Source organism: Podarcis liolepis (genome assembly GCF_965112155.1).
Source record: "Podarcis liolepis genome assembly, chromosome: 6".
In the NCBI taxonomy this organism is placed as follows: domain Eukaryota; kingdom Metazoa; phylum Chordata; class Lepidosauria; order Squamata; family Lacertidae; genus Podarcis; species Podarcis liolepis.
In genome coordinates this window covers 11,154,667-11,181,986 of record NC_139559.1, presented here as the reverse complement: position 1 = coordinate 11,181,986, position 27,320 = coordinate 11,154,667, and the positions used below count along the sequence as shown (strand labels likewise).

General features: G+C 46.0%; 1 protein-coding gene across 1 annotated transcript; it reads right to left on the bottom strand.

The window, feature by feature from the left end:
* Positions 1-27,320, bottom strand: HRH3 (histamine receptor H3). The gene is made up of 3 exons (XM_083508697.1): positions 26,393-27,320; positions 10,780-10,946; positions 1-1,193 (listed from the first exon to the last, which is right to left on the bottom strand). Exons 1-3 carry the CDS (start codon positions 26,637-26,639, stop codon positions 306-308), a joined length of 1,302 nt encoding a protein of 433 aa, XP_083364823.1. The 5' UTR covers positions 26,640-27,320; the 3' UTR covers positions 1-305.

Sequence of the window (27,320 nt, the reverse complement as noted above, 5' to 3'; positions counted from 1 at the left end):
ACTTGGCCAGAGAACTGTCATTTGCAGAAGTGAATTTCAAATGGTGGCTGTGTTTCAGTTCTCCTATTGCTTTGGAAAGTGTGAATTAGGTTTGCCTTTAAATGTAACCGGAATAAAATTTCCTCCCCATCCTTGGTGCCACAGGTTACCCATCCCTGTCCTACAGGCTATATAACCCTGGTAGGTTCCTAGCCCTGGACAGCAGCTCAACACCTCTCAAAAGCAACACCTCTCAAAAGAAGCAAACTCCTGCAGAGCAATAGGGCAGAAAGTATCCTTTCTAGCCTACAATGAATTGAAACTAGTTACTTCCAACATTTCTGGAGGGAACTGTGAGGCTGGATCTTGAGTTTCTTGGGGCACAAGAGTTTAACAAAAGCTCTCCGGAAGCTGTGGTGGCAGAGAGGGTAAAGGACAGGGTTGATGGCAGAATTGACCCACAGAAGCCAGAAGGAGGTCTCATACCAGTACTCGGGGACACAGTGACCGTGACATGCAGCTCGGATAATCATGAGAAGTGTGTACGGTGCCCAGCAGAGGCCAAAAATCCCCACTATAACGGCCAGAGATTTGGCTACCTTCTTGTCTCTGGTGAGCCTAAAACGTTGGCTCATGTTCTGGGAAGCCACCTTCATCCGTTTCTCTAGAGAAAGAGTAGATGTTGAGTGTTTGTAGTTCTTTTTGATGAAAAGCTTTGCTTTGCTGCCGGTAAACCCAGAGCTCTCTGTGCTCGAATACTTGACATTCGTACTCTCTTTGCTGCTTTCTTCTTGGGCGTCCCATTTTGGGACACCCAGAGTTTCTGCCAGATCTCTCTGCTCCCACTTGCAGCATTTCATGGAGAGCTGGGCTTCAGGGCTCATTTCGATCTCCTCCACAAAGTTCTGGTTCTGAGCCTCATGCACCACATCCAAGCGGGCTTTGGTGCGCCTCTGGATGTTCAGGTAAATGCTCAAGTTGAAAAAGGCCACGCTGATGAATGGGGTGAAAAACTCGATGGTGGAGGCTGTGATGAGGAAATACCAGTTGTAGAAAAACTCAGCGTAGCATTCCCCGTCGGGTATGATGCTTCGGCCGGATATGTACTCCCAGCTGATAATCGCAGGTCCATAGAGCAGGAAGGCTAATACCCACACCATCGCCATCTTGAACACGGCTTGCTTGGTGTCTCCTTGCTGAGCTCTGTAGGACACCTGTAAAGGGAGAACATGCAGTTGTTTTCTTTAGATCACCAACCTTTTCAGGCACATGGGCGCACTTGGATTTTGGAACAAGTGCTGTGGGTACCACTTCTCGCCTGTCTCTCCTGGACTAGCCCCACCCAAGGCACAGCAAGAGGAAGCAAGCAGGCACACACTTCACTTTCCCAAGTGATCTGTATAAAAGTCAGACCCAGTAGTAGGAGTCTGAACCTTGAAAAGCACATAGAGCCAAAAGAGGAAGTGGGACAGAGTGTCTCTCTCCCAACTTCCTCCTTCAGCAATATGTACCGTATTTTTCGCTCTATAACACGCACCCGACCATAACACACACATAGTTTTTAGAGGAGGAAAATCCGTAGGCATGCCACCCGTAGGCATTCCCTCCATAACACGCACAGACATTTCCCCTTACTTTCTAGGAGGAAAAAAGTGAGTGTTATGGTGCAAAAAATACGGTACTTCTCAAGGGAGAAAAGGGTAACTTCTTCATCTCATGGTTAATGGGGCAGTGAGTGGGGTGGATGAGAGGCTTTGGGGGCAACAACAGAAGAGCTCTAGGGTATCATTGCAACCACAGGCATTGTATTGGGAGGGGCTTCAACATTATCAGGAAACTTTTCTGAGAAATTTCAGGTCAGCCGTTCAAAATTCTGAAAGGAGGAGAAGTTCACGAAGGACATGAAGAAGGGCCTCAGATGATGATTGCAGGGTCTGGGTTGGTTCATATGGTCCTTGAATTATTGCAGTCCTGTGCTGTTTAAGGCTTTATAGTTCAAAACCAGCACTTTGAATTGGGCCCGGGAACTAATTGGCAGCCAGTGCAGTGGGGCCAGGATCAGCGTAATCTGCTCAAATCATCTTGCTCTGGTGAGCAAGCTGGCTGCTGAATTCTGCACCAGCTGAAGTTTCTGAACTGTACTCCATAGCTGTCTACTTTCAGATTTGAAAATAAGGGATCAGCAGCCTCACCTGTCCCGGGGACAGTCTACGGGATATCTAACAATCCGGGATAGCAGTGGGAAGCAGCGGGAAACGGTGCTGGAATAAGGGAATTTCCCACAAAAAAGGGGAAGGTTGACAGCTATGCTGTTACTCAGAGGCAGCACCACATTTATTGTGGTGCAGTAATCTAAGCCAGAGGTTACCAGAGCATAAATGACAGAAGTTAGGCTATCCCTGCCCAGATGGGGGCACATCTGGGCCAGCAGCTGTAGGTGATTGAAGGCACTCTGCACTACTGAGGCCACCTGAACCTCAACCGACAGCAAAGGACCCAGAAGTTCCCTCCAAGCTACATACCCACTCCTTCAGAGGGAGTGTAAACCCATCAAGAGCATCTGGGGCATATTAGCACTGGAGGTTTGCATGATCATCAGGACAGAACAAATGGCTTAAAAGAAGAGCTGTTTTAGTGTGCTATGCAGTATTCTCAGAATTTCTGGAACATGTTCTGTACTTAAAAAAAGAAAGAAATGTTCAATGCATTTGCATAAAAGCAATGCTAGTTATATCATTAGTGTGAAAAGCATAAAAAGGCTTTTAGTCTCTCAACCTGCTACATATCATATATTAATATTTGAAGGTGGGTTTTGTTTTTTTTGACGCTCCATCAATTTGTTCATTATCTCATGTGCTGAAATGCATCGTGCTAAATGAAATGAATATTAGTGCTGCCATTTGAGTTTATCTTGGGCCATGATGATCCTTATCATCACAGGTCCTCAAAGAGATTTTGCAGTTAAAAATAAGGAAATGCTTGGCTTTTCTTGCCCTGTCTTGCCTCCAGAATGCAGCCCTTTTGGGGAACTTATGCGGGTGTAAATTCAGTTGGCTTAAATTCTACCAGCATAGCCCAGGTTAAGCCAGGATGAGGGAGTTATGTTGGCATAGACATCCATAATTAAAAATGTGCAATAAAACAATCCCATGAAAATAGAAAAGCAAGTAAAACAGGGAAGTGGCTAGATCAAGGGAACGCCTGTGTAAACAGGTGTGTTTTCAGAAGCCCACAGAATGCCAATACAGATGGCGGTCTCTTGTATTTCAGCAGGGAGTGCATTCCACATATATATCTGCGGCTCAGGAAAACACATCGTGCATCTGATGAAGAGAACTGTAATCCACAAAAGCTTTCACCATAATACATAATACCGTATTTTTCTCTCTATAACACGCACATTTTTTCTCCTAAAAAGTAAGGGGAAATGTCTGTGCGTGTTATTGAGCGAATGTGTGGTCCCTGGAGCCGACTGGCCCGAGTGCAGAGGCAAAAATCAGATCGCGTGGAGGAGGGAAGGCTGCAGAGAGGAAGCTGCTGCTTTCCTGCATTCTGCCTCAGGGTCTTACTGCCCACCCTCTTCTGTTTTCGGTTGCTGTGTTTGCTCAAACACAACAAAGAGCAGGGAAATCCCCTGCCCTCCTGGCAAGCAGAGGGGAAAGGAAAGGAAAGGATCACATCGTTCCTTCTAATTCCTTCCTAGTCACACTGCGTGCAGGCTCCAGCCCACCCGGCTCAGGTTCCGTTGGCTAGGAGCACAACTGACAGCTACCACCTCCTCCTCCGGTGCTGCTGCTGCTGCGTCCAGCATTCTAGGGACTCGCAGGCAGCCGGAAAACATGCAGGTGGGAGAGAGAGAGAGAGGGCTGGCTTGGGTGAGTGGGGGGAAACTTTTGCCTTCCTTTCCTCCCTCCTGTTAAACCCCTCTTCTGCATTGTTAGCCAGCTGCTTCTCTGCACACCCCTCTCGTGCTCCTTGTCCCTTCTGTGTTTTTCCTTCCCTCCACACTTAAAACGTGGTTACTAAGCATGGATCCACATGGATCCTCAGGATCTTTGCATTGGGTCACCCCAAATTCACCATCAGATCACATAGCATGTCCATGGCTACAGCCTGCACAAAAAAAAATCACGCACCCACTGTTGCCTGGGGCCGCAATGGTGCAAAAACGTGGTTACAAAGCACAGATCCACATGGATTCTCAGGATTTTTGCAAACTCACCGTCAAATCACATGTCTGTGGCCACAGCATGAAGCACAAAAATGATACACCCACTGTTTCATTCAGAATTTCCCCCCCTTGTTTTCCTCCTCTAAAAACTATGTGTGTGTTATAGAGCAAAAAATGTGTTATAGAGTGTGTTATAGAGCACAAAATGTGCTCTATGTGTGTTATAGAGCAAAAAATACGGTACATATTGTTGGTTTTTAAGGTTCCACAGGACTCTCTGGGTGGTATTAATCTAGTGAGTCCCATCAGCAAAAGCCCTGAGTGGGAACTTCCACTTACACAATGGGACTTTCCCTCTCTCATTTCCTCCCCATGCCCCCTGAAGTTGGCTCGCTGTGTGTGTGTGTTGGGAGAAGCCCCAGAACACCAGGTGGGACAAGGGACGGGAGGTGAGGAGGGATCCTTTCACCTGGCACCATGTTGAATTCCACCCACCATAATTCTTTTTGCTGCATAAGACTAACACGCAATTTTCACTTGTGTTATGTGATCTAAGGCAAACAAAAGAAACAGGCGAGGACACATTCTTTTAAGTGCATCTGCTGATGTTTCCCCACCGAACTTTCCTATTAAAAGCCTTGTTGTTACGTGCAGATTAGCTACTTATGTTAATGGCCAGCTTTATCTATCTGCTTTTCCCAGACTTACCGCTGTGAGCAGCAATGAAAGGGGATGAGCGAAAGGTAGGAGAGACTTGGGCTAATGGAAGTGATTTCTTTGGCCTTAGACAACCACACGCTAATGGATTAAGATGGACATTTTAAAAGTGAATGCTTCCTTCCACTAGGCTAGCAACTGAAAAATAGCATATTTTTTGGTTGATAGAACCTGGGCAGGAGAAGGATAGAGTGGATTTTTGTGTGCAGGGAGGCTCTTTAGCCTCGTTTTCATCCCCAAAATTGGTATGCCAGGAGGGGCGCAGCTTCCGGTCTAGTGCTCCAGCAGTCGGCAGCAGGATCACACCAGAACCCCTTCTGTCTCAGCACTCTGACCTGACCCTGATGACTTGCACCAGAGTGAGCATCTTCTGTTTCACCGGACCCCAAAAATGGGACATTCCAGGATCCAATGAGTCTTCTGTGATTCAGCATGTCTCGCTTATAACGGGACACTTGTGCGGTATGTGATAGAGCTCCTGTCTTGCATGCAGACGGTCCCAGATTCTATCCTCCACATCTCCAGATAGAAGTATTGAATTTTAGAGTTGTAAGGGTCCATGGGGATCATCTAGTCCAACCCCCTGCAATGCAAGAATCTTTCACCCAACGTGGCATTTGAACCTGCGGCCCTGGGATTAAGAGCCTTGTGTTCTACTGACTGAGCTCTCTAGGGAAATGTCCCTTGCCAGAAACCCTGGAGAGTTTCTCCCAGTCAGTGCCAACAATATTGAACTGGATGGGCCAATGGTTTAACTCACTACAAGGCAACTCCCCAAGCTCCTGAGTGTGCAGGAAAATGATGGCGGGCTCTGCCCTGACTTCGCAGGGATTTCTTCTCACTGCAAATGCTAGCGTGGCATGAATGTTTTTGCCTAGAACCATAAGATGGTTCAATTTCCCCTCTGTGCTCGCTGCAGTCCTGATGCTGCTCAGCTTCCCAATCCCTGGATAAAGCAATTTGCATGTTTAATAAGCCTGCATTCTAGATGCAAAGCTTAATTAAAGTCAGGAGTAGTTTCCCCTAATATAAATACATGTCTGTAAACATGTCATATATAAGTATGCCCTGATTGACTGGGCCTGTTGGGGGGAACACTTGGAGGTTTGCTTCAGCATAATACCTGAACTGGCATTTAGGGGGAGAAGGGTGATAGCTCTGTGGAAGAGCAATTGCTTCACGAGCAGAAGGTTCCAGGTTCAATCCCCGTCTCTAGGTACGACTGGGAAAGATTCCCTGCTTGAGAGCTGCTGAGGGTCAGTGTAGGGACAATAGTGACCTAGATAGACCAATGGTTTGATTTGCCAATGGGGTGCAGTGATTTAAATGCCAGCCTTGGATGGAGGAAACCCAAATCTGAACCACACACGTTTTCATTCATGGGCTAAAACACACTTTCTCAGCCTAACCAACTGCCTAAAATTTCTAATTAGCGCAGAGAAGCATATCATAAATGAAAAACATGGAATGATGATATGAGTTTGGTGTGTTAAACTATGGTTACTATAGGCAACTGATCGGGGGAGGCTTGGGAGTTGCGGACAGGCTGCCGTTGCCCAGTTTTTTTTTAAAGAACTGTGCATTTATGTTTCACAGGGTGCGAAAGAAGGGCTTTGCACCTTGCCTGGCAGAGAAACCGCATGCCTTGCGCCCCTCCTGGGCAACAGCTGTCCGCCCGCGACTCCCGAGCCTCCCCTGATCTGTCAAAACAAAGGGGGAAGGGGGCAGGAGATCTGTACCGCCGGACATCCCCGGTTCCCCTTCAGCGGTGGCAGTGGCAGTGAGCAGCTCCTGAAGCCAGCCAGAGCCAACTGCGCTACCAGGCTGGCTCCGGGCTGCTGAGGCTTCCACTGCCACGTTTCCCAGGGACAGATTTGCAAATCTGGGGGCATTCTGGGAACACAATTTGTCCGGGGACAGATTTGCAAATCTGGGGACTGTCCCTGGGAACCGGGGATGTCTGGTAACCCTATGTTAAACTATATGCCAGACCTCTCTAATCTCTGGATTCAGCAAGACTTCTAATTCCTGGAATAGCCAAGACAGCTTCCTGGTGAGGTGATGGGGGATTAAGGGGTTCGGCACGAGACGGCAAGTGGATGGGGACTCCCCTCCCTCTACAGACAGGGCAGAGAATTGCAGTGATGTGAGCTACGCAGAGGCAAAGCAACAAACTAGAGAGAGATGGAGCAATGTCTGATTTCTGTTTGAATCCAAGGCTGCAGCTATGGCAGAAACAAAGTGCTCCTGGGGTGTTGACGCTGTGAACCCCTCCGCCGTAGGCTCAGGTTGTATATATGTGTAAATGAACCACATATCTTAAAAAGACCACAGTCTCCGTTCTCCCTCATTCCAAGGAAACCAAAACCTGGGGAAGTGCCTGGAAACCCCTGGAATCTCACGCAGCTCGGAGGTTAATAATAATATATATAATAATAATTTATTATTTATACCCCACCCATCTGGCTGGGTTTCCCCAGCCACTCTGGGCGGCTTCCAACAAAGTATTAAAATACAGTAGTCTGTTAAACATTAAAAGCTTCCCTAAACAGGGCTGCCTTCAGATGTCTTCCAAAAGTCTGGTAGTTGTTTTTCTCCTTGACATCTGGTGGGAGGGTGTTCCACAGGACAGGCACCACTACCAAAAAGGCCCTCTGCCTGGTTCCCTGTAACCTCATGCCCTTGGCGCTGGACCTCAGTGTCTGGGCAGACCGATGGGGGGTGGAGACGCTCTTTCAGGTTGGGATGGCATGCAACCATAACAATAACAACTAGTGAAAGGCAGGCAATTGATCACATATTTCACTGCTGCATAGCCAGGGACGGAGGAAGGGGGGTGCAGTAGAGGCGGGCCGCCCCGGGTGTCACCACTGAGGGGGGTGACAAAATGCCGGGTGGCACTCACTGCAGGGCCACACATCTCTTCTGTCTCAAAGGGTCCACCCGCTGCATGACCCTCAGCTGTAGGGAGGAGGCAAGCAGACTCCTCGGAGTCCCCACAGAGCGTCCTGCCCTGGCTGGCAGACGCCTGATCGCCTTGCTCTGCCGCTCTGTGTAGCCCCTAGTTTTATATGTGGTTTATCTCTGCTTGTCACCTGGTGGGAAAATGGAGTTGGCAACATGTACACAGCAACCCTTCGTAAATGCCATTTTTAGTATTTTAAATCTTCCATCCTCTTTCGCTCCATCACAGCTCTGATAACCTATTACAAAGAAAAGTTTCAGCTACACCACTCTCCTATTTTCCTCCTCCTTCTTTTTAGTTTTATTTTGACATGCTACCTACCCACTTAGCTATCATTGCCATTGAAAGGTTTTTCTGCAGCAAAAGGATGAAATCTGGGTTCTTGCACAAAATCCAGTTCTCTCCCTCTGGTAATACTGCTAGTGCTAGCTTTTGGGAGTTTTAAGAGTAACTTTCTAGTCCCCATGACTGTGTTGAAAATTTTGAAAACAGGAAGATAGCATGTAGAATGCGCAACAATGGCTTTCAAATGAAAGGCAGCCATGACGGAAGGTTTGTGATCAGGGGGTAGGACTTTCTCTATGGTTCTATGCATACAAAGTCCAATTTCATTATTTGTCACTCTCAGATGTACTCCTCCCCCCCCCGCCCCACCACCCAGGTATCTGCATTTTTGTGTGTGTAAATATATGTACCAAAAAAGAGGGGGAAATACAAACATTTATAATCGATCACAAAACTTTGCACTTTAAGTACAGAGCTGTATATTGATTGATTGATTGATTGATTGATTGATTGATTGATTGATTGCATTTCCAGAAAGGTAGCAATGCTAGTCTGTTGTAAGATGATAGCAGAAATTCTTGCGGCACCTTAAAGACGAACACAGGTTATGGCTTTACGTTTCCATGGACTACAGTCCGTTTCATCATATCCATGTTGCATTGTCCTGAGTTGTAGGTATCTTTAAACATGGGGTTGGGGAGCAAGAATGGTAAGCAGTGAGGTCAGGAGGAAATGAGATGCAGAAAAGTATAGACAGTGATAATTATGCATCATTACCATTGACCAGTCGCTTGTTTTGCTGCTGCTAGCTTTAATCAAGTGTCGGGTAGCAAGAATTCAGTATTCTGTGCACACAAGTGGGCAGACGACATCAAGCAAATATTTCTGAAAGTGATCTTCCTACAGTCTCACCCACACCACATATTTAAAGTGCATTTATAGTATCTGAATAGCTATAGCCTCCCCCAAAGAATCTTGGTGACTGTAATTTACTCTTCACAGAGCTACAATTCCCAGCGCACTTAGCAAACTGCAGTTCCCAGTTTGCTTTAAATGTATGGTATGCTTGGAATAGGAAAGAAAGTTACAGCATTGATGCGCAGGACACTTTCTGCTCTGTTCCAACAATTGTCCTTTAAACAGATGTCCTCTGACTGCAAGGGGGAAAAAATAGGTATAAATACAAAGGAGAATTTCTGGGTGCCAAGATCCAAGCCTGGGCCACATTCTCTTTGGTGAGAGAACTCCAGCAGAGATTTAAAACCACAAAATATACAGCAAAGCAAAGCATGGAAATATAGGCTGTTAGAACCTTCAAATATGCCCTTGTCAGTTCCCAAACTTTCCTCATCTCCCAGAATAGGAAAAACACCACACGTTTGGTAAGATAAAAATGGTTTCCTTACAAACGCTTCAAAGGTCAGTTTCATGTGCTTTTCCACACACCAGTCAGAAAAGCTGCATAAGCAGTAAAACTTGATTTTATTACAAAGTGGTGGAAATCCCTAATTGTTGCTATAGGAACTCAAGAGTGGCTTGTGAGAGCCATGCGGTCTGAGCTTGGAGCAACCAGTTCAGACATCCTCACACATTGAGCTTCTCTGGGGGGGAACGAAGGCTTGATTATCTAGTCCCTCTTAAGATGAACTAAGGCTGGCATGACAGCTTATTCTATAGTTTTAACCCCTTTGTGCATTAATTAAGCTTAAGCATGTTGGTTATATGAAGCTGGCTATCCTACAGTCAGTAGGGGCTAGAATCGCAAGGTCCTTTTAAAGGAATTCTAGATGCCTCCAAAAGGTACCAGCTGCTCCTGATATTGGCCACCACACTCCCTAGCAGTTGCAACCTTCTTTAGCTGTGCCAGTTTCAGACCCTGGCTTGGAATGGCTTCTGCCTTCCTGAATATCTGTCCCTGTGCTCCACCCTGCTGCGGCTCAGGCCTCAACTTTCTTTGTGCTGAGCTGCCTCTGGTCAGCGGCTAGCCGCACCTGTGAGTTTGGTTCTAGCATGATACAGCATTGGGAAGGGCCATAGCTTAGTGGCAGAACATTTGCTTTGCTGTCCGAAGGTCCCAGGTTCAATCCCTGGTGTCTCCAGGTAACTGGGAGAGACCTCTGCCTAAAACTCTGGAGAACCATTGACTGTCAGTGTAGACAATAATAAAGTAGATGGACCATTGGCCTGATAGCTCAATTGGTTAGAGTGTGGTGCTGATGAAGCCTAGATCGCAAGTTCGATGCTACATACTCTTCCATTGCAGAGGGTCGGACTAGATCAGGCATAGGCAAACTCGGTCCTCCATATGTTTTGGGACTACAACTTCCATCATCCCTGACCACTGGTCCTGTTAGCTAGGGATGATGGGAGTTGTAGTTCCAAAACATCTGGAGGGCCGAGTTTGCCTATGCCTGGACTAGATGATCCGCAAAGCCCCTTCCAACTCAACAATTCTATGATTCAGTATAAGTCAGCTTCCTATGTTCCTATGCTGTGAAACCTAAATCTTCCTAGTCTTGCATTTTCTTTTCTTTTACACAGGATTTCAGAGAAGCAGGTGATAAGGCTAGAGGATCAGGGGCAAAATTTAAGAGGGGAATAGGCAAACAAACAGCAGCAATCCATCAGAGACAATCAACTCTTTTGCACAGTCACTACTCACCGCTCTTGTTACCGAGAGGAATCTGTCATAGCTAATCAGCACAATGTTGAAGACCGACGTGGTGCACAGCAGATAATCAACCACCAGCCAGAGCTTGCAAAAGCTTCTTCCGAAAGTCCACCTACCAGTTAGCACGTAGGGCACATAAAGTGGAATGCAAAAGGCACCTGAAATGAGAGAGTTCATTTTATGTTTCCTTTGGATTACATCAACAAGGCCAAGAAGGGAGTTGTGTCATCTGGGCGGCTCAGGACCTCCATACACACTGCCCGGGCTTGTGCTATTGCACCAGTTTCACTTCACCCCCAGAGGTGCACTCCATTGTCTCTCGAGACAGACAGACACCAACAACAGCTTTGTGTTCCTCTTCTGCATTCTAGCCTCACGAACAGGGCACTGACTGTGTACAGCTCAAAGTGTATGTATTGTACAACACAAACTTCCACTGCCTGCTGCCTGTCTCACCAATCAGATTCTTAACCCTTCCATGAGTTGCTGCGATATTACAAATGTTGATTGGGATGGATCAGTCACAAACTGTTGACCGTCTCCAAAACTGCTGTTAGGAAAGTGGATGCTCGTTTGCAGCAGAGAGGGAAATGCATAGAGAGTTTAGAGAACGATGTGCAGTCGTACTATTTGGGGGCAGGAGTTGATGGCTACGGAAGAAAGATAAGACTGTCTCAAGAATTAGGAGGTTACAGAAGATCATCATCCAGGGACTAGGGGCCAGAGAGTCTATGTATTTGTGGCAGCATTAAAAATAGCAGCAGCAGCAGCAGCAGGAACAGCTACTACTGATTACAAATTTCCCATTTCACAGAATACCGATACAGAAAACCATTGAGCTGGAAGGGGTGAAAGGCGAGCGTCTTGCTAAATCTCATTCTAATTATTTCCATACAGACTGAACCACAGAAAGCAAACAGCAGCATGCAGGCACCCATTATTTTGCCTGGCTCACTTGTGGGCAGAACTAATGAACAATTAGCAAACTGAACACAGGAGGAAACTACCTTTTACCAAACCAGACCGTTGGTTCATCTAGCTCACAAATGCCTACTCTGAACAGGCAGCCCCTTTCCAGGGTTTCAGGCAGCGGTCTTCACCAGATGCTGTGGATTGAATCTGACTATCTGAATGCAAAGCATGTGCTACACCACTGTGTGATAATCTCTGCTGAAATGTGCCGGTGCAGCGAGAACAAGAAACGAAGGTGAGTGGGGCACAGCTAAAAATACATTTGGAGTCGGCGCTTTGGGGAATAAGCCCAAGATTTTGTAACGGACTGGCGAGAAAAACTGTATAGCATTTGCTGGGCTATTCTTTGCACCCCCCCACCCCCACCCCCTGCCACACAAGGTTTTCCTCCACTGCCTTTCTGTCTATTAATAGCCCTGCGCTATGGGACAGAGGGATGCGGGTGGCGCTGTGGGTTAAACCACAGAGCTTGGACTTGCCAATCAGAAGGTTGGCGGTTCGAATCCCCGCGACGGGGTGAGCTCCCGTTGCTCGGTCCATGCTCCTGCCAACCTAGCAGTTTGAAAGCACACCCAAGTGCAAGTAGATAGACTTTCTCTGCATGTGACTAGTGGTGGGTGTGGCCTCACCTGTGCAGGTAACGACAAAAGCACAGGGCAGGGCAGCCATCTCTCTCTTTGACTACATTTATCAAAGAAGCAACATCTGCTTAGCCAAAGATGCTCTCTTGGCTTCTAGCCAAGAGAGGACAAAGGGACTGTCTCCTTATGAGATAGTTTCCAAGTGTATGTTACTTTTCTAAGCTAAGTCTGCCTTCTGGGATCCGAATGTGAACAGAATGTGAGTAAACTCTTTTTATACTTTTATAGAAGACTGTGTCGTGTCTTATCTTTTATGAGGGAATAATGGGAAAATACCAGGACAGTTGGGACGCGGGTGGCGCTGTGGGTTAAACCACAGAACCTAGGACTTGCTGATCAGAAGGTCGGCGGTTCGAATCCCCGCAACGGGGTGAGCTCCCGTTACTCGGTCTCTGCTCCTGCCAACCTAGCAGTTCGAAAGCACATCCAAGTGCAAGTAGATAAATAGGTACTGCTCTGTCGGGAAGGTAAACGGTGTTTCCATGTGCTGCTCTGGTTCGCCACAAGCGGCTTAGTCATGCTGGCCACATGGACCGGAAGCTGTACGCCAGCTCCCTCGGCCAATAAAGCGAGATGAGCACCGCAACCCCAGAGTCAGCCACAACTGGACCTAATGGACAGGGGTCCCTTTACCTTTACCTACGGGACAGGGATGGGACTAGAACAGACTCAGGCTGTGCAAAGCTGGTTATAGACCCAGGCTAGGTGGGAAATGTAGTCGTTTCACCAATCTTGGCCAAAGGGTCCCTCTTTGCCTCTACCAGGGAGACTTGCAGTAAAGGCAAAGGTACCCCTGACCATTAGGTCCAGTCGCGGACAACTCTGGGGCTGCGGTGCTCATCTCGCTCTATAGGCCGAGGGAGCAGGGGTTTGTCCGCAGACAGCTTCTGGGTCATGTGGCCAGCATGGCTAAGCCGCTTCTGGCAAACCAGAGCAGCGCACGGAAATGCCGTTTACGTTCCCGCCAGAGTGGTACCTATTTATCTACTTGCACTTTGACATGCTTTTGAACTGCTAGGTGGGCAGGAGCTGGGACTGAACAACAGGAGCTCACCCTGAGGAAAATACAATCTTTAAATAATCTTCCCAACAACACTATACTAGCTACTATGGATGTGGAATCTCTGTACACCAACATCCCACACAACGATGGTTTACAAGCCATAAGGAACACCATATCAGATAAAACCACAGCGGACCTTGCCACCAAACTCTGCCAATTTGTCCTTACCCACAACAACTTCAAATTCGGTGATGACCTGTTTCTTCAGATCAGCGGCACAGCAATGGGCACCCGCATGGCCCCACAGTATGCCAACATCTTCATGGCAGATTTAGAACAACGTTTCCTGAACTCCTACCCACTCAAACCTCTCTTGTACCTGCGATACATCGATGATATTTTTATCATCTGGACACATGGTCAACAGACCCTGGACACCTTTCACCAGAAATTTAATGATTTTCACCCCACAATCAACCTTACAATGAATCAATCTATGCAAGAAATACATTTTTTGGACACTACTATAAAAATACAGGATGGTTGCATAGACACCACCTTATACCGCAAACCAACTGACCGACAAACATATCTACACGCCTCTAGCTACCATCCCAAACATACCAAACAGTCCATTGTATATAGCCAGGCACTACGTTACAGCCGCATCTGTTCCAATTCTACAGACAGAGACTCTCACCTAAGGGATCTACAGCAAACCTTCTCAGAACTAAAATACCCAGCAGATGAAGTTAGACAACAGATCAACAGAGCCAGACTGATACCCAGAGAGAACTTGCTGCAAGACAGACCCAAAAAAGAAAATAACAGAACACCTCTAGTCATCACATACAGCTCCCAAGTTAAAACAGTACAACGCATCATCAGAGATCTACAACCTCTCCTGGACAATGACAGTTCTCTTTCTCAAGCTCTGGGAGGAAGACCTTTCATTGCCTACAGACAGCCACCCAATCTTAAACAACTCCTAACCCACAATAATACTACAACCAGACTTAACACAGACACTGGCACCAGAGCCTGCAATAAACCCAGATGCCAACTTTGCTGCCACATACACCCGGACAACACCATTACTGGCCCCAACAACATCACACATACCATCTCGGGACTATTTAATTGCTCATCGTCTAACATTGTGTATGCCATCAAATGCCAACAGTGTCCTTCAGCTCTCTATATTGGACAAACAGGCCAAACCTTACGCCAAAGAATAAACGGACATAAATCTGACATCAAGAATCACAGAACAGAGAAACCAGTAGGAGAACACTTCAATCTCCCAGGACATTCTATACAAGATCTCAAAGTAGCTGTTTTACTACAAAGGAATTTCAGAAATAGACTGGAAAGAGAAGCTGCTGAATTACAACTCATTACCAAACTTAAAACCATGAAAAGACCTGGGCTTAACAAAGACATTGGATTCTTATCTCACTATACATAACTAAACCATTTCTCACCTTCCCACCCCTTGCCTTTTCCTGTAAGACCTATTACAGTCGTTAAGAGTCGTCAACAGGCTCTCCCAGCTATCTGCCTATCTCCCATTCCCACCATCCTTCTGAGTAACACCCCTCCCCACCTTCTCACTATATAGAAGGATCTGGCAACTTCTATTTCAGTGTATCTGAAGAAGTGTGCATGCACACGAAAGCTCATACCAAGAACTAACTTAGTTGGTCTTTAAGGTGCTACTGGAAGGAATTTTTTATTTTGACTATGGCAGACCAACACGGCTACCTATCTACTACAGGAGCTCACCCTGTCACTGGGATTTGAACTCCGACCTTCTGATTGGCAAGCCCTAGGATCTGTGGTTTAGACCACAGCGCCAGCACCCCTAAAATCATAAACCCATGCCAATTGGCCCACCTACCTTCCACTCACAGGAGTCACCTCCCAGGGGGCAAGGTCCCTTTGGCCACCCCCACTAAAATATTTGAGAGGGCTGGGCTCCCCCAAAGTGGGTGCACATTGTCATTCAAATTGTGTGCATGTGCCGTGTCATGTGATCGATGATGAGGGGCTGGGCTTACCTGCCCCCCACAATATTTTAGTCAAGTTGGCACCCCTGCCCCCACCCCTGTTCTGGCCTGATCAGGCTGACTGCTTTTCTTCACAGAACGGCGAATATAGCCATTCTGCAACGGGAAGACAGTGATTTCCTATTCTTCATCTCTTTCGTTTAGGGCACCTCCAGATTGCAGCTGTATTCTGCAACATGTTCTTGACACAATAACAGCGCATTACTAGTGGGTTTATTCCGCTTCAGTTTGTTATGTGATGCTCCCCCAATACTTCTGCATTATTGCTGTTTGGATGGGCTATAGAGCAATGACTATGGTTTTCCCAGTAGTGATGTATGGAAGTGAGAGCTGGACCATAAAGAAGGCTGATCACCAAACAATTTATGCTTTTGAATTATGGTGCTGGAGGAGACTCTTGGGAGTCCCATGGACTGCAAGAAGATCAGACCTATCCATTCTGAAGGAAATCAGCCCTGAATGCTCACTGGAAGGACAGATCCTGAAGCTGAGGCTCCAATACTTTGGCCACCTCATGAGAAGAGAAGACTCCCTGGAAAAGACCCTGATGTTGGGAAAGATGGAGGGCACAAGGAGAAGGGGACGACAGAGGACGAGATGGTTGGACAGTGTTCTCGAAGCTACCAGCATGGGTTTGACCAAACTGTGGGAGGCAGTGGAAGACAGGAGTGCCTGGCGTGCTCTGGTTCATGGGGTCACGAAGAGTCGGACACAACTAAACGACTAAACAACAACAAAAACAATAGAGCAATGAAGGTGGAACAAAAACGAACCAGAACATTTGTGATATAAAATATTGCAGGAATTCAGCAGGAAGTTACAGGATAGGCACTGATTGGTAATGAAGCAATGTGACCACTCTAAAACTTTTGCAGGTGATAGCATCATGAGCATTATTTCACGACATGTCTTGAGGCGCCATTACTTTCCCAACCTTGGTACAAATTGGTTTGGGGAATAGGCCTCATCCCAAAAAGCCCATCTAGACTTTTAAAAAGGGTCGGCAAGACAAACAATATGTACTGTGCCAATCTCACAGTTTATAGTATAAATAATTTGAAAAGTCACAAGACACACTCATTCCAATGCAGTGTTTAGAAGCCAATACATAAATAACGAGAGCAATTAATGGGTAGTTATGTACGGTCAGAAGCCTAATTATAACTGAATCAATTAATAAGTTAATCATGTTGTGATCCTAACAACAAAGCAAAAGCCAAACCGCTTTGCCAGGAAAATTGTATCAATTCTCCGTGTTTGTTCCAGTTTTTAATGTTAATTATGTAACTGATATTTTGGAATGTTATTAATTTCATCTCTCCAAGAGAAATTATTACACTCTTGCTACATGCTGATAAGATTCTATGTATCCTGTGGAGTCCAAAAGGTGTTAAGGTATTATTGTCCAACACGGGCAAATACTGCAGTAAAGAGTACTTCAGATTATGGGCTGCAATCCAGATATACCTGAAGGAATGTCTCCACCCCCTTTGTTCAGCCCGGTCACTGAGGTCCAGTTCTGAGGGCCTTCTGGTGGTTCCCTCCCTGCAAGAAGTAAGCTTACAGGGAACCAGGCAGAGGGCCTTCTCAGTAGTGGCACCTGCCCAGTGGAACGCCCTCCCATCAGAGGTCAAAGAAATAAACAACTATATGACTTTTAGAAGACATCTGAAGGCTGCCCATTAATTTAGGGAAGTTTTTAATGTTTGATGTTTTATTGAGCTTTTAATTCTGATGGGAGAGTGGCTGGGGAAGTTTGATGTTTTATTGTGCTTTTAATTCTGATGGGAGAGTGGCTGGGGAAACCCAGCCAGATGGGTGGGTTATAAATATACTATTATTATTATTATTATTATTATTATTATTATTATTATTAACCATAACTGGGTGAGGTCCCATTGTTTTCACAGGAACTTACATTGTTCAGTGGGGCTTCTTCCCAGTGAGTGTACATACTGAGAGCATACCCTCAAGTGAACAAATTCAGTGGCATGTACTTTTGAGTAGACATAGCTAGGATGGCAATGTCAGTTATGCCTAACTTTGGTTGGATTGGAGTCATGCCAATAGTACATATGAACGGAAGCCAGAAGGAAAACTGATAAGACAAGTTCCTAGCTTTTCTTGGGAGCCACCGTTTTAAATATCGTGTGCATATCATTCATCTTGCTGACAAAGCAGCCGCAGCCACAGCAAGAATAAGACAAGTTTTCCGCTTTTCTTAGGAGCTACCATTATAAATGGTGTGTGTGCAGATCATTCATATTGCTGATAAGATTAAAGAAGAAACAGCAATAATTAGTGCATTCACCAATCAATAGGGGGTCAAATTAGTGTCTCCAACCATTACAGAGGCACAGGCGTGGAGCTGTGACAAAAGGAACTTATGGTTGAGGCTGACAAAAAAATTATTTTTTAAAAAGCTGCAGATATTCCAAATGTTACCTTTGGAGATCTAGTGAGAATAGAAGCTGTGCTTTCTTCCTAAGAAGTACAATGGGTGGTGGTGGGGTGGGGTGGGGATATGGAGCATATATGCAAATGCTTGACAACCTTGGTTTTATGCAAGAAACATTGCTTTATTAAAGATTTGTAGTATGAAAGGTTTTAGCTCATTGTTAAAGCGAATCTCTCTCTCTTCAGAGAGCCCTCCTGCCTGGGACCCAGAGCCCATCTAAAACAGCATTCTGTTTCCATAGCCAGCCAGATGCTTCTACAAAGCCCCACTAGCAGGGATGAAAAACATATCTAATCATTTGATTCAGCAATACATTTGAGATAGAGTTCTCAGAAATATATTGCCTTGATATTACCTTTAAAGGGCTTCTTGTGTATACTGTACTCTGGGAACTTCAAGCTGAGTAAGGACTGCAAAGGATATAGCGGTTCTCTCTCTCTCTCTCTCTCTCTCTCTCTCTCTCTCTCTCTCTCTCTCTCTCTCACACACACACACACACACACACACACACACACACACACTGTTGCGCCCTCCAAACGCCTTGGACTACAACTCCTATCATCCTAAAAAGGTAAAAGGACCCCTGACCATTAGGTCCAGTCTTGGCTGACTCCGGGGTTGCGGCGCTCATCTCACTTTATTGGCTGAGGGAGCCGGCATACAGCTTCCGGGTCCATGTATCCAGCATGACTAGAAAGCATCCCTTAGTCATTAGCTGGAACCAAGCTATTTAGCAATTATTTTGATTTACAACCAATACTTCAGATTGAGGCTGAAGCCTAGTTCACAGCCAGTGCAGTCATCAAAGAGTTGACTGAATCTGCCTGTGTTTTTATACCCTGGTGGAAGATGAGCTACTGCCAACTTCACTTTCTTATCCATCTTCAAAGAGAGCCCCACACAGAGTATACTGTCTTGAAGTATGCCCAGATTATACCTTGAAGTTACATAGACGACTCCTGCTAAATCCCCTTCCATCATCATAAATTTATTCTTGTTGCTGCTAATTTTGCCTCTTATCCCTTCCACTGTTTTACAGGAGTGGAGATCATCAGGCCAGGAGAGCAAATGTGGCCCTCTGCCTGGCCCTTGTCATCCCAGCCGAACAAGTCTTTGAAGGAAGAGGGACACAAAGCATTGGCTCCCAGTACGTTTCCAAGCACAATTCAAAGTGTTGGTGCTGACCTTTAAAGCCCTAAATGGCCTCGGTCCAGTATACCTGAAGGAGCATCTCCACCCCCATCGTTCTACCCGGACACTGAGGTCCAGCGCCGAGGGCCTTCTGGCGGTTCCCTCACTGCGAGAAGCCAAGTTACAGGGAACCAGGCAGAGGGCCTTCTCGGTAGTGGCCCCCGCCCTGTGGAACGCCCTCCCACCAGATGTCAAAGAGAACAACAACTACCAGACTTTTAGAAGACATCTGAAGGCAGCCCTGTTTAGGGAAGCTTTTAATGTTTGATGTATCACAGTATTTTAATATTCTTTTGGAAGCCGCCCAGAGTGGCTGGGGAAACCCAGCCAGATGGGCGGGGTATAAATAATAAATTATTGTTGTTGTTATTATTATTATTATTATTATTATTATTATTATTATTATTATTGAAGTAGTGGGTGGGCAGGCTGATAAGGGCATACACAGTCCTTCAGAGAGCCTGGCCCCAACTGATACAGTCATACCTTGGAAGCCAAACGACTCGACACTCGAACGTTTTGGCTTCCGAACACAGCAAACCCGGAAGTGAGTGTTCCTGTTTGCAAACGTTCTTTTGGAACCTGAACGTCCAGCATGGCTTCCAATTGGCTGCAGGAGCTTCCTGCAGCCAATCGGAAGCTGCACCTTGGTTTCTGAACGTTTTGGAAGTCGAACGGACTTCCAGAACAGATTCCATTCAGCTTCTAAGGTACAATTGTATATTGAATTGTGCCTGGAAAAGAACTGGAAGTCAGTCCAAGTCGCGTTAAATCAAAGCAGTGTGTTCTGCAAAGGCTAACCCAGTAACACTCTGCTGAAATTTGTCTACATTCTCACGGGCAGCCCCATATAGAATGCATTACATTCATTTAATCTGGACATGTCCAAGTAGGCCTGTATCATTGTGGCCAGGTCTGCCTTCTTCAGGAAAGAGCACAGCTGGTGAAACAGTGCAACGACACTGCTTGCCACAGCAGTTACCTGAATATACCTGGAAATATACCAGATAAGTGAGCACCTTCAAGCTATAAGCCTGTTCCTTTAAGAGAAGTGAAGCACCATCTAGAACAGGCTACAAACCTAAACATGTACAGCCTGGGTTCCAGATACCTTAAGGCAGAGCTTTCCGAACTTTTCATGTTGGTGACACCCTTTTTAGACGTGCATCATTTCATGACACAGTAATTCAGTTTTACTAGCAAACCGGAGCTTAAACTAACCCCTTTCCAACCCCAGGAGGAGTGCAGGGAGCATTTGTGTGACACTCCTACACACTGCAGCCGACACACTAATATGCCATGACACCCAGTTTGGAAAGCTGTGCCTTAAGGACTGCCTAAAACCTATTATCTCAGTTCAATCACCAAGATAATCTGGAGGAACACTATTAAAAACATAGGTTGACATTCAAGTAATTTTGATTGAGAGTAGACCCATTGAAATGAATGAACGTGACTAAGTTAGGTCCATTAATTTCAGTGGATCTACTCTGAGTAAAGCTTAGTTGGATACCGCCTGTAAGAACAGGAGGAATGTTCTGCTGGATCAGACTGATGACCCATCTACCCTGAACCCAATATCCTGTTCCCACAGTGGCCAGCCGTGCTATGTGAAGGCTGTAAGCAGTTCCTAAGTGCAATAGCATTCTACCCATTTGTGAGTCCAATAAAATGGTGTTCAAGGACATACTGCCTCTGGCAGTGCAAACGGAGTCCAGCTATCATGGCTAGTTGTGCCTCATGTCTCCAAAACCTGACTAGCCTCAGCTAGAAGCTGGACTTTTTGTGTCGCCAGTCCCCATGCTATTGAATTCTATTCAGTGCTAGGCCTACCCAGCATTAGACCCCCTAATGCTAATGAACACCTTAGGTTCAGTCATTTTTAATGCATCAGCTGGCTTGCTCAGTTGGTTGGAGCATGGTGCTGATAACACCAAGGTTGCAGGTTCGATTCCCGTAAGGGACAGCTGCATATTTCTGCATTGCAGGGAGTTGGACTAGAACAATCCTCAGGGTCCCTTCCAACACTATGATTTCACGATTCTATTCTAATGGGTGCACACTGATCACAGCTAGCAATGGATACAACTCACAGGCTCGGATTGAACAAAACAGTTGCTCAGGCAGGAACCAGCGCAACAAGTCCTGCTAGTGCAATGGAGCTTCCCTCTCTTCATCCTGTGTGTCCTGTGCACCCCTCAACTCACCTCAACTCAACTCAACTCAACTCAACTCAACTCAACTCAACTCAACTCAACTGAGGAGGGTCAGGAGAACCTCCAGAACAGCATGCAGGAAGGGGAGAAGGGAAGTAGTTCCATCTGGCAAGCTGAAACATTAGAGTTCATAGGTGCCAACTCCCTGGGGCCCTGGGTGCCCAAGCACCCACAAAATTCTTCATGATGGGGCAGGGCATCAACAAATTTCTTTGCTGGGGCCATGCATGTTGCATGGCACCCATGGTCCTGGGCAACCACAATCGTGGTGCCAAGTTGGCACTCCTGTTAGAGTTGATGAAATGATCATAACAGCATGATGTTGAATTCCTCCCTATGGAATAGTCTTCCAGCAGAAATTTGGCTGGCACCCTCATGGCTAGTCTTGTTTCCTTGAGAACTTTATATATATATATATATGCTTTTTGTGCATTAAATTATGTTGTGCACCACCCTGGTATTTTATGTGATGGGGGGTGTCTCTCAACATTTAGATCTATAAATAAATAAACCAACCCTTTCCTAGAAACTGACAGCTGCTTTGTTTTGTCTGGATTGAGTCTTACTTCATTTGCCCATGTTTGCAAAGCCATTTGCAAAAAGGAACAGTGGAAAGTTGGCAGACTTGAAGACTGCGTTTGCAAAAGGCTACGGATATTAAAGGATTAGAGTCCTACTTTCAAGGAGAAATGATAGCAATATTTTTATTAATAATCCCCTGTGCTCCTAAATCACCCGAGTATGTCAGGACATTTTGCCAGGCAGGCACTTCTGGTCAGTCTCAGGAGCAACAAATGCTCAGGTAGCACCAGATTTGGAGAGAAAGAGCAGTGCTATCGGACACAAGCTTTTCTTATCTAAAATGAAGAGGAGAAAAAATGAGTGCCCTGTGAAAGATGTTGTATTGGATGAAGTTCTGCTACAATCAGGTCTATCAGTAAACACAAAGCTGGCTTGATATTTTCAAAGGAAAGTGTACACATAAAGTGATTTTTAAAAAAAAAAACCAAACAAAACAGGTAAAACCAGGAGCTTGTCTCTGGTGAGATGCAGTGCTATGATGTTTCAAACTATTGTATTTCTAGTCTGCTCACTACACATCCAGCGACTTTTCCTATATGCAGCTAAATAGGACTGTCTTTGTATTAGGTAGACATGCCAATGGTAGCGTGCAGAGGACACTTTTGCTTAAAAAAAAGGAAATGCATGTTGATAACACCTCTATAGAGATAATAGGTGGAATCCATGCTCCAGCAATGCCCTTATTTGACTACTGCAGTGCATTATTCATTGAGTTGCTCTTGGAGACCAATCCAACACTTCAGTTGATTTATAACATGGGTCAGCAAACATTTTCAGCAGAGGGCCGGTCCACTGTCCTTGTGGGGGGCTGGACTATATTTTTTGGGGGGAAATTCCTATGCTCCACAAATAACCCACACATGCATTTTAATAATAATAATAATAATAATAATAATAATAATAATAATAATAATAATAATAATATATTATTTATACCCTGCCCATCTGGCTGAGTTTCCCCAGCCATTCTGGGCGGCTTCCAATCAAGTGTTAAAAACAATACAGCATTAAATATTAAAAACTTCCCTAAACAGGGGTGCCTTCAGATGTCTTTTAAAAAGAAGATAGCTGCTTATTTCTTTCACATCTGAAGGGAGGGCGTTCCACAGGGCGGCCGCCACTACCGAGAAGGCCCTCTGTCTGGTTCCCTGTAACCTCACTTCTCACAATGAGGGAACCGCCAGAAGGCCCTCGATGCTGGATCTCAGGGCTGAATGATGGGGGTGGAGACGCTCCAGGTTTACAGGACCGAGTCCATTTAGGGCTTTAAAGGTCAGCACCAGCACTTTGAATTGTGCTCAGAAATGTACTGGGAGCCAATGCAGATCTCTCAGGACTGGTGTTATGTGGTCCCGGCGGCCACTCCCAGTCACCATTCTACTCATTCTACTCAAAAGCACACATTCTACTCATATAAAAACATGCTTACTCCCGGACCGTCTGCGGGCTGGATTTAGAAGACGATTGGGCCGGATCTGGCCCCCGGGCCTTAGTTTGCCTACCCATGGATTATAACATGGGAGTTAGATGGAAGGCTGCTCAAAACATTTCTCTCTAGTATTTAAGGGGGGGGGGACACACCCTTCATTCACTTTCATTCTGTAGCATCAAATATAACCTAAGACACATTTCTAAAGGATCACCCGCTCTGATGTGAACCTGCCCATTAATTTGGACCTACATCAGAGACTCTTACTTTACCCCTGCCTTTGAAAAAAAGTGAGTTTTGGCCCGTGGTAGGGCCATTTCAGTAGTGTCACCCAAAGTTGTAGAATAATCTCTCAAGAACAGGCGCTTGGCAGCTACAGTGTTGGCTTTCTTTTCCCTAGCTTTTAGTAGATGGTGGCTTTAATTTCAGTCTTAATGTTGTATTCCTGCATTTTTAAAGATACTGTTGTTATATGCTATTCTTTGCTGTTGGTTGCCTGAAAGGTTTTCCTGAAAAAGGGGATAAAAATATGAAAGTAAAGATAGTTTTTTTGGTTGTTGTTTTAACACACACATTCTTAAAATAAAGTGTGTGTGTGTGTGTGTGTGTGTGTGTGTTTGAATTTTGCTGACTCTTTCTGTCCACTCTGCAGCATGCAACTGAACTTTGAAATAGCACCTTGATTCCTATTTTCCCTCAAGGGGATTTGTGAAGCCGAGTTTGCACAGGGTTGCGGCCAAAACCAATTATTTACTTTGCCATCTAACTCCAACAACTGTTTTCACACATTGTATACTTGCATGTGCACAGCAGTCACACAAGGAAAACGTTTTATGTGATTTAGGAATAGACGTGTGTGGATGGAAAATTCCGACAAATTCTTGAAGCAGTCCTGACGTTTCATGAAGTGAAAATAGTGTTCCTGCTATGTAGAAACATAATCCTGTTTTTGTATCTGTTAACATCATACTCCGCAGTGCAAAAAAGAAAAAAAAAAGGGGGGAGGGTTAGGTTTATTGTTCTGGAGGGATAATCTCAGAGTTTATTTCTGCTTGCAAATCATTTGGCAAGGGACTAGTCCACCTTGTACCCTTTTGGAAAGCATTTAATCCATATTGGCACATCATCTACCTAGTCTGGCATCAGTAGGAAATCTACACTGACATCCACTTTGCTTAATCCCCCTTGCCCCCAGGCTGCCTGGCATATCCATCAATTTGCATTTCAGAGGTTTTGCATCTAGAGAATGATCACAGCCATATGGAACTGTGCCTCAACGCCCAGAAAGATTCCCCTTTGCTCTTAGCCACTGTAAGGTGAAATCCAGGATTTGACCCCCCAAAAAACTGGAGAGGTGAGTGCTGTTGGAGGACAGATATTACTCTTTGTTGGCAAAAGGGGGTGATACATGGTCAACCAACATCTGGAAATACTGGAAGTCACCCCAGGAATGAGTCACAATATTGGGTTGACTGTCAAGGATATCTGCATAATTTCATCAGCCATCTGTAGAATTATATATCCAGTCTACCAGTATCTTCATTTTCTGTATGATGACCATGCCTGCCCCCATTCCCTGAAAAACGAGCCCACAAAAGTTAACATCCCTGCTCCTCTGGAAACAGTAGTCCCCGCTGAGATTTTGTTCTGAGCAGTATTGATAGATACATAGATAGAGGTCTGAGTAAGGGAAGCCATGGTAACAGGTAGTCAACAGCACCCAACAAGTAAACCACTATGCGAGGAAGCAGCTACGGTACCTCTCTAAAGCTGGATGCTGTCCATGTCTGCCTGTCCTTGGGAACCTATGCTTTAAGGGTAGAGAAAGGGGAATCCTTTGTACTTAGAGAAAAATAGGAGTAGCCTATTTTGTGCTTTATCCTCACAAAAACTGGCAGGGCCCAGGAGCTGTGTGCGCACAGAAAACAGGTACAAACCTCCAGTCATCCATGGCTGGAAGTCTGATGTGCTGAATGAAAGCAAGTAGTTTATGGCATGCTTCTCTACAGCACAGAGGGACATAAGAAGGTGGCTTAGACTGGGTCAGACCAATGGTCCATCTAGCTTAGTATTGTCTACACTGGCCGGCAGTGGCTCTCCAGGGTTTCAGGCAAGACTAGTCTTTTGCAGCAGCACCTGGGGACTGAACCCGGGACCACCTGCTACACCCTTCCTGGAGCATAAGGTGGGAGGGAATTGGGAATTGGGAAGTTACATGGTCTGTGGTGCATATCCTCTGAGCCCTGGTTCCCCTCCATGTCTCTTTTGAATCCAATCCACACCTTAGGACCTCTTCTATGGCAGTGGTTGACCCCTCCCGATGTATTCATGGGTGATTAATTTTCAATGTAAATTTAATACGTTCTCGGGCATACATACAGGTACATTTGATATTCTTGGAAGTGCCATCTGCAACACAGTGAATCCAAAGTTTTTAAACCTAAGCAGATCCCCCTTACTTGGAAATGAGTCCCCTTGATCTCAGATAAGGCTACCTTTATGTCATTTCATGGGATTTTGTACCAAAAACAATGCTACAATAGTCTTAGTTCCAAGCAACAGGGCAGACATCAGTTATGAAAGGGAGAAAAAGTGTCATTTTTCTACGTAGTGGTTCCACAGTGGAAAGAAAACATTAGTTATATAAAACTGGCTTGATAACCAGAGTAGTTCTTAACCCTGCCCACCTTTTGTCGTTACATATAGTTGCATTTGACTCTCTGCTGTTTGAAATGCTTTAGCCTGGGAAAATTACTTCCTGGCTCTAAAAGGCATAAGCAGACGAGTTAATCTTTCTAAGAACAATCTTTAGCAACTTGAAATTGTGCCCCAATGGGAGGGGGACAGGCGAAAGTCTCCCTTAGGCCCCCTTTCCCCTCTAATTCCTCCTGAGAAGCGATCTACAGAATAAAACTAAGCGTCTTCTCCACGGCATCTTGCCCAGACCTTCACCGCGCCATCCCTTTTCCTAATGGGGTTAGACGAGCATACGAAAGTATGAGCCACGGAGGAAGAGAGGTGAAGCCGAGGTGTGGTACTTTACCTACTAGGAAATCGGAGATGGCCAGGTTCAGAAGGAAGTAATTGTTTTGCGTCCTCAGACTGGAGTCCACCACAAAAGCCAGCATCACCAAGGCATTGCCAACGACCGTAGCCACGATCAACAAAGCCATGAGGACGGCCAGGACGATGGTCCACATGGTGGAGAAGCGCCCGGAGAGCTGGTCCCCAGCGGCCTTCTCCTGGCTCCCGGAGCCATTCAGGGGCAAAGCCACCGAGGAGCTGTCCATTTCAGCACCACGCGGCTCAGCGGCTCAGGCTGCGGGTGGGAACTGTCCGAGCCACCTCCAGCCGGGAGCGGGACGGCACACCTGCTGCCGGGGCTTGGCTCCTGCCGGGCAGACTCAACGACAACTGCCCCTGCATTGTAGACCCACACCCAGCACCCCACAAGTCTCAGCAGCACCCCGAAAGATGACTCGACCCTATCCCACCAGCGGTTCGTTTCCTAAAGAGCTCTCGTGGAGATGATAAAACACAGAGATTCTCTTCCTTCGGTCTTGTGGTCTCCAGTTCTTTCCCCCGGTGGGGAGGCGGGTCCTTTTTCTTTTCCTCTCTGCCTCTGCTTTCTTCTTGCTGCGTTTTTATTTCCCTGAGAGGCAGAACCACGAAGGGAGAGTAAGTGAGAAGAACTCCGCTGGGATTTGGGGCTGCAGGTTCTCGCGCAGCGTGCGAAGGGTCTGGCTAGCCTTTGGGCGAAAGCGGAGCGTTGCCTCCGAAAGGTGGAGCCAAGCATCTAACCCTGGAGCTGGATGTGAGTCCGAGCAGGAGCAGCTCCTCTGTGGACAGTTCCATGCTGGACAGCCATTGGCTAGCAGCCTCAAGAAACCTGTAAGCCGCTCGTCTCACTTGCCGCTTGCTTTCTTGTTTCTGCCTTTAAGAAGCCGCTTTGTAAAATCCACACACGGGTC

Excerpts from the sequence above, each read along its gene's own strand:
- HRH3 (XM_083508697.1), bottom strand. The coding sequence starts at position 26,639 with ATGGACAGCTCCTCGGTGGCTTTGCCCCTGAATGGCTCCGGGAGCCAG. Across the intron at positions 10,947-26,392 it reads CATCTCCGATTTCCTAGTAG|GTGCCTTTTGCATTCCACTT; the intron begins GTAAAGTACCAC and ends CTCTCATTTCAG. Across the intron at positions 1,194-10,779 it reads TCCTCTCGGTAACAAGAGCG|GTGTCCTACAGAGCTCAGCA; the intron begins GTGAGTAGTGAC and ends CTCCCTTTACAG.